The sequence below is a fragment of the Giraffa tippelskirchi genome, chromosome 12, assembly GCF_054371585.1.
Source record: "Giraffa tippelskirchi isolate mGirTip1 chromosome 12, T2T-mGirTip1v1.2.pri, whole genome shotgun sequence".
NCBI classification, from domain to species: domain Eukaryota; kingdom Metazoa; phylum Chordata; class Mammalia; order Artiodactyla; family Giraffidae; genus Giraffa; species Giraffa tippelskirchi.
This window is the reverse complement of record NC_137286.1, coordinates 11,845,185-11,852,464: the sequence shown is the minus strand read 5'-3', so window position 1 is coordinate 11,852,464 and position 7,280 is coordinate 11,845,185. Positions and strand designations below refer to the sequence as shown.

At 46.5% G+C, this 7,280-nt stretch overlaps 1 protein-coding gene across 3 annotated transcripts; it reads left to right on the top strand.

Annotated features, from left to right (window-relative positions):
- Window positions 1-4,916: 4,916 nt before the first annotated feature.
- Window positions 4,917-6,679, top strand: LYSET (lysosomal enzyme trafficking factor). Of its 3 annotated transcripts, none has more exons than XM_081548151.1 (3): window positions 4,917-4,967; window positions 5,275-5,425; window positions 5,862-6,679. In XM_081548151.1, exons 2-3 carry the CDS (start codon window positions 5,346-5,348, stop codon window positions 6,265-6,267), a joined length of 486 nt encoding a protein of 161 aa, XP_081404277.1. In that variant the 5' UTR covers window positions 4,917-4,967; window positions 5,275-5,345; the 3' UTR covers window positions 6,268-6,679. The 3 variants fall into 3 exon arrangements, with proteins under 3 accessions (XP_081404277.1, XP_081404278.1, XP_081404279.1); XM_081548153.1 differs by having other exon boundaries at window positions 4,935-4,967; window positions 5,856-6,679; XM_081548152.1 differs by lacking the exon at window positions 5,275-5,425 and having other exon boundaries at window positions 5,856-6,679.
- Window positions 6,680-7,280: the final 601 nt, after the last annotated feature.

Genomic DNA, 7,280 nt, shown 5'->3' with positions numbered 1-7,280 from the left:
TGCTGCAACTAAGACCAGTCACTGCCAAATAAACAAATACATTCATTTGTTTGTTTGTTTTAAAAAAAGAAAGATGTATTCCACACTAATTATTAAATGTTGTTAACAATCTGCCTGACTTCCCTTGTGAGGCTGGGTCCAGACACCCTTAGGACTGCTTCTCTTTCTTGACAGTGGGAAGAGCACGGGTCTTGCAGTAAGGCAGATGACAGAATTCTGAAACCAGTTGTTTCCCCATTTTGCAGGATTTTTACGAGGATTAAGTGAGGAAGTACATGGACTACCCAGAGGGATGCAATGATTCTGTCTTTCCCTTCACCCTCCAGATTCAACACATTGATACGTTGGGACCTGTTACTTGCACTCATTTGTGCAGTCTCATTTCATTCCATTGTGCTTCAGGAGAAGGTCCCACCAGCATTCTCAGTTCGAAAACTACTCCCTACCCCTGGGCACCAGGAGGAAAGTGTCCAAGGGACTAAGTGTCCAAAGGACTAAGACTGCAATTTCAGTGGCTTTCAGATTCATGCTTTCGGAACACTTTGTTCAAGTGAAACCCCTCTTGGAAACTTGGTATAAACAAAATAGGGAAAAAGGTCATTTTATTCACATTTCTTTATTTTATAAATTCACATCTATAATTGAATTGAATTCAATCTATAATTGAACGCAACCTATTAATATGACATTCACAACTAGATGCTTTGATGACACACATGAGAAATCTGGGGTTAGAGATGGCAGCTGCAAACTCACCAACCACAGCGTTGAATTCTGCCTCTTGTTTTGATGGCATAGAATCGATAAAATTCCTACTCACAAAGAAAATAAAACCACCACTCATGATCTTCATGATTAATGTAGGGCCAGACATACCTAACTGGACGTCCTTGGTGGCTCAGATGGTAAAGAATCTGCCTGCAGTGCTGGAAACCCGGGTTCGATCCCTAGATCGGGAAGATCCCCTGGAGAAGGGAATGGCAACCCACTCCAGTGTTCTTGCCTGGAGAATTCCATGGACAGAGGAGCCTGGCAGGCTACAGTCCATGGGTTGCAAAGAGTTGGACATGACTGAGCGACTAACACACACATGCTTACCTAAAAACTACCTATGACGCATCATCACATAGGACAGCTGCCCCTATTATCACACAAGCTGACATCTGAACGAGATCTGATCAGCATGTGCACCTGAGCCAGGCCCGTCCTCTCAGAGCATCACCTGTGTGTAGTGATAAAACTTTCTGTACAACTGTGAGTGATTAAAAAACAAATTCATAGGTGAATATAAACATATAAATACCAGTGCCAAACTATATCCTTCTAGTCAATGACGCATTTAGGAGACATTACATGGGCACAGAAATGACAAAAGATTATACTAAGAACTGCACAAACATGAGTTACTTGGCAGCACAAGATAGGTTAATGTCTATCACTGAGCATACAGACAGTTCAGCCTCATGCTCTGCTCACTGCAGATAGCCCTTCTGCACTTCCCAAGATTCAGATAAAATGTCCCTCAGGTCCTGCCTGGAGGAGGGCCTCCTCCTCCTCTTCAGCTGCCTCTTCATCCTTTATTAGTGTCAGTAACAGAAGTAGAAGATATTAAGAAGAGGTGGCAAGAATACACAGAAAACTGTACAAAAAAGATCTTCACAACCCAGATAATCACGATGGTGTGATCACTCACCTAGAGCCAGACATCCTGGAATGTGAAGTCAAGTGGGCCTTAGAAAGCATCACTACGAACAAAGCTAGTGGAGGTGATGGAATTCCAGTTGAGCTATTTCAAATCCTGAAAGATGATGCTGTGAAAGTGCTGCACTCGATATGCCAGCAAATTTGGAAAACTCAGCAGTGGCCACAGGACTGGAAAAGGTCAGTTTTCGTTCCAATCTCAAAGAAAGGCAATGCCAAAGAATGCTCAAACTACCGCACAATTGCACTCATCTCACACGCCAGCAAAGTAATGCTCAAAATTCTCCAAGCCAGGCTTCAGCAATACGTGAACCGTGAACTTCCAGATGTTCAAGCTGGTTTTAGAAAAGGCAGAGGAACCAGAGATCAAATTGCCAATATCCGCTGGATCATCGAAAAAGCAAGAGAGTTCCAGAAAAACATCTATTTCTGCTTTATTGACTATGCCAAAGCCTTTGACTGTGTGGATCACAAGAAACTGTGGAAAATTCTGAAAGAGATGGGAATACCAGACCATTTGACCTGTCTCTTGACAAATCTGTATGCAGGTCAGGAAGTAACAGTTAGAACTGGACATGGAACAACAGACTGGTTCCAAATAGGAAAAGGAGTACATCAAGGCTGTATCTTGTCACCTTGCTTATTTAACTTATATGCAGAGTACATCATGAGAAACGCTGGGCTAGAAGAAACACAAGCTGGAATCAAGATTGCCGGGAGAAATATCAATAACCTCAGATATGCAGATGACACCACCCTTATGGCAGAAAGTGAAGAAGAACTAAAGAGCCTCTTGATGAAAGTGAAAGAGGAGAGTGAAAACGTTGGCTTAAAGCTCAACGTTCAGAAAACTAAGATCATGGCATCTGGTCCCATCACTTCATGGGAAATAGATGGAAACAGAGTCAGACTTTATTTTGGGGGGCTCTAAAATCACTGCTGATGGTGATTGCAGCCATGAAATTAAAAGACGCTTACTCCTTGGAAGGAAGGTTATGGCCAACCTAGATAGCATATTTAAAAGCAGAGACATTACTTTGCCAACAAAAGTCAGTCTAGTCAAGGCTATGGTTTTTCCAGTGATCATGTATGGATGTGAGAGTTGGACGGTGAAGAAAGCTGAGCACTGCAGAATTGATGCTTTTGAACTGTGGTGTTGGAGAAGACTCTTGAGAGTCCCTTGGACTGCAAGGAGATCCAATCAATCCATCCTAAAGGAGATCAATCCTGGGTGTTCATTGGAAGGACTGATGTTGAAGCTGAAACTCCAATACTTTGGCCACCTCATGTGAAGAGTTGACTCATTGGAAAAAACCCTAATGCTGGGTAGGATCGGGGGCGGGAGGAGAAGGGGACGACAGAGGATGAGATGGTTGGATGGCATCACTGAGTCGATGGACATGGGTTTGGGTAGACTCCGGGAGTTGGTGATGGACAGAGAGGCCTGGCGTGCTGCAATTCATGGGGTCGCAAAGAGTCGGACACGACTGAGCGACTGAACTGAACTGAACTCTAAGAAGCCTGCCTGCACGGTGTTCTGTGGACTGCTCCAGCAAGGACCTGCTCCAGGCTCACTCAAAGGCTCCTCTCTCTACCAGTTTCTGTAGTTAAGGTTCCAGCCTTATTACCTAAGCAGGCAATTTTCTCCCTCCTTCTGGTACATGGTCAGGTATTTGACCTGCAACTCCCAGAGCCTGCAGGCATTCAGGAGTTGTGATTAAAGGACTGTTTATTTGGAGGACACGAATGATACCGGATGCTGGGTCTCTGAAGCTCTCTAGCAATCGCCTTCTTTTTTCGGCATCTTACGTCTTTCATATCCTCATCATTTGAGTAGTATGAAAACAGCCAGGATTCAAACTCTTCTTCTTCTAGCTCTGGAGGATCACTGCCTGAGAAAACTTTCAGTTTTTTGTATTTCAGGTGTTGCAGGGCAGGCTGAAGAGCCTCATGGACTGCCTGAGCCAACAAAGGGGCCCTCATTCCTAGAATCACGTCCTAGTCTAGATCAAAGGGTCGTTTCCATTCGCAAGAGCTCTGGTAAACTCACCCAATGTCACGCCCTCCCCCTCTAAGAGTTCATTTCAGTTCAGTTAAGTTCAGTCGCTCAGTCGTGTCCGACTCTTTGCGACCCCATGAATTGCAGCACGCCAGGCCTCTCTGTCCATCACCAACTCCCGGAGTCTACCCAAACCCTTGTCCATCGAGTCGGTGATGCATTTAATCCGCTTAAAAATTCACTATCTGGGTCAGGGGGCTTAATGATCACTCTCCAGGAATCCCCGCCTCGGGGTATCTCCTTAGGGACCAGAGCATGACTTGTCTCCTCAGTAAGTCCTATTAAGGCTACATTCCTGATCTCGTCCCTCCGGGACATCCTCCCGAGGAGTCGGTACTCCCGGGGCTACACCAGCTCGCAGATTTCTGCCACATCACAGGTCTGGGTGATGCCGGCAACCAACGGTGCTTTCCGCGAGTTCACACCCATCCCCCTACACCAGTCTCCTAAGAGCCTCAGCGTCATGGTGCCCCAAGCAACAGATTTAAATTCCAATTTTTCCCACACCACTGACACCACCGCAATTAACAGTATTCCTCCGCGGTACTAGAGTTAAGTCTGGCCAACGTTCGGAGTTCCGACGGGCTGCGAGGACGACGCAGTCAGGTCAGTTTGAAAGTGTCAATGAATGACCCGAGACTCGAGCCCGGAGAAAGCTCGCGCACCCGCGCCAGCGGCCAGCCCCATTGCGGCAAGCAGTCACCGTAGTCTCTCGGGGCCTCGGGTCTAGCTGTCGGTGTCTGAGTGCATCGCCGGCAGCCCAGGCACCAGGGCCCGCTCGTGACGCTTCCCGGACCGCCAGGCCCGAGGAACGCGAGGGGCGGCCTCTTCTCTACTCGATGCACACCCGAGGGGGATACCAGAGGCGCGCCGGGTGACAGCTGAACGCCCGACGCTGCGGGGCTTTCCGCGGGGCGGAACAGCTGGGGCATCAGAACCGCGAGAGAAGCACCAGGGCGAAACTTGGAGGAGGGTTGAAGTGGCCAGGCCCGAACGGCCGCCCACCAGAAGGGGGTCTTTGCCACTCTCCAACTTTCGCCAGACAGCTGGAGCCGATTGGAGCGCGCTGGAGGCGGTATCACGGGCAGACGTCACGGGGAGGGCCGGGTCTTTCGGGGGCGGGGCATGCGCGCTTCCGGCCGGAGCCGGAAGCCCCGAGTGTGGCAGCATCCGGGACGGCGGGCAGGCGGGCCAACCCGGACTGGAGGTGAGACCCGGGACCTGCCCAGCACTGCAGCCTCGGCCGGTGGCCGCTGCCCGGCACTGGGCTCTCGGCGCTGCAAGGCGGAGAGGCCCGGGTCTGGCGCCGCCTGCGCAGCCCTGGTCGCGGCCGGCGGTCCCTGCTGCGCGACAGGGGGCGGGGCCGGCTGCAGGGAAGGCCCAGGTGTCGGGGGAAGCCTCCCGGCTGGGCCGAGCGACACAGGCTGGGGCTCGGGCAGCAGCGACGGGGACTAGCCCGCCGCGTGACCGGCTGCAGTCACGCTGTGCTTAATCACACTTAGTCTTTGCTCCAGGCTGGCCGTGCTCACCATTCTCCCAGCCGGTGACCCCGGGGCATTTCTTTCATGGTGGCTTTTTCTCTGAAATGCCAAAGCCACCCGATTATTCAGAACTGAGTGACTCTTTAACGCTTGCCGTGGGAACAGGAAGATTTTCGGGACCACTGTAAGTGTTTAAGAGTTACTGTCTTAACTTGGGGGCTCCGACATAGGTTTGACTTGAAGAACCAAGCGTTCATGTCTGCAGCAATATTGTTAAATCAGGAAGTATTTGAACTGTTAACAGTGAAATGTTCCGTAGGAAATTAATTTAATTACAGTTTAAGGGGCGGTGTGCTGGACCTGTTTAAGTCAGATATAGTGATTTATCTGTGGGCTTCAATAAAAAGCATTCTCAATATATAATGAAACTTTATCATGTCTGTTACATAAAACAACCTGTAAGTTGTTTACATTTCTTAATAGATGTAGTTATTTAAAACCTCAAATGCGTTATGGGGTATTTTAGAGTTCATTGGGAAAAAAAGTTAAGTACATTTGGAATAGTTGCCATGACAGCATTACTAGACCCTAACTGTGTTGTTTTTAACTGGAAGGCACAGAGCATGGAGAATGATGAATTTCCGTCAGCGGATGGGATGGATCGGAGTGGGACTGTATCTATTAGCAAGTGCAGCAGTATTTTACTACGTTTTTGAAATCAATGAGACTTACAACAGGCTGGCCTTGGAACACATTCAACAGCACCCAGAGGAGCCCCTTGAAGGAACCACGTGGACACACTCCTTGAAAACTCGGTTACTCTCCCTGCCTTTTTGGTTCTGGACAATAGTTTTTCTGATACCTTACTTACAGATGTTTTTATTCCTTTACTCTTGTACAAGAGCTGACCCCAAAACGGTGGGCTACTGTATTATTCCCATATGCTTGGCAGTTATATGCAATCGCCACCAAGCATTTGTCAAGGCTTCTAATCAGATCAGCAGACTACAACTGATTGACACATAGAATCAGTCATCATTTTTTCCTTACAAGTACAAAACTGCCAGTACTATATGGAGCCTGATCACAAGACTGCAGTTTCCTCACAGATCTCAGGAAGTTGTGGTGGGGCAGAAGCTTTTTAAAGAATGTGGCTAGGGGGCTAACTTTATCTGAATAATTAATTTTTAGGTCAAGACTGAGAATCAGTACTACAAAATCATGTGGATGACTTCAGATTTTGGAAGTAAAATTTTATCTGTTATTTGCATTCCTTAGAAACTTGAATAAGTACCTGGACTCATATTTTTATTTTACTGTGCAACATAGTGATAATTCAGAAAATTTTCCTTTGGGGAAAAATGAATATGAACATTTCCATTGTGCTTAATGTAAAAAGGTCCAAACATGATCATAAAATTTAAATTTTATACAATTACTTGGCTTGCTTTAAAATTCTTCAAACTAAAACACCAGTTCATCCCACTGTAGCTAAGGCACTATGCTCATTTTCTATCAGCTTGTGAGAAATTGGTATGAAATTATTGAGGTGATGGGTGTCTTGAGAAGCAATATGTGATCTTCCTTTTGGTAATGCTACGGGCGCTATTCATTAGCTAGAATTATTAATGCAACTTAAAAAAAAAACTACTTGGGAAAAGACTGAATGTTTGAAAGCTGAGCAGTCTAACACACAGAAGATGGAAACAAGGTGTTCAATGAAAACAGTCCAGTCCCTGTCAGATGTGTGCTATCTAAACGATGCTCTCAAGTCACCATCCCTCTGATTTTCTTTTCTGCCTAAGGTGTAGTCTTCAGGCGATAGGTTAACTGCATGAAGATGTGATCCCTGTACTGCCTCTTCTGCATTTGTACTTACTACCTCATGTCTGGTAACAATACAAATAACTGAAAAATGGAAAACTAGATTTTAGGATTTTTTTTCTTTTTTTTCTGGGTGAGATCAAGATATATTTTTATAGTTATGTCATCAATACCAGAGAAATGTTTTACACTGATTTTTAATAAGAATCGTAACA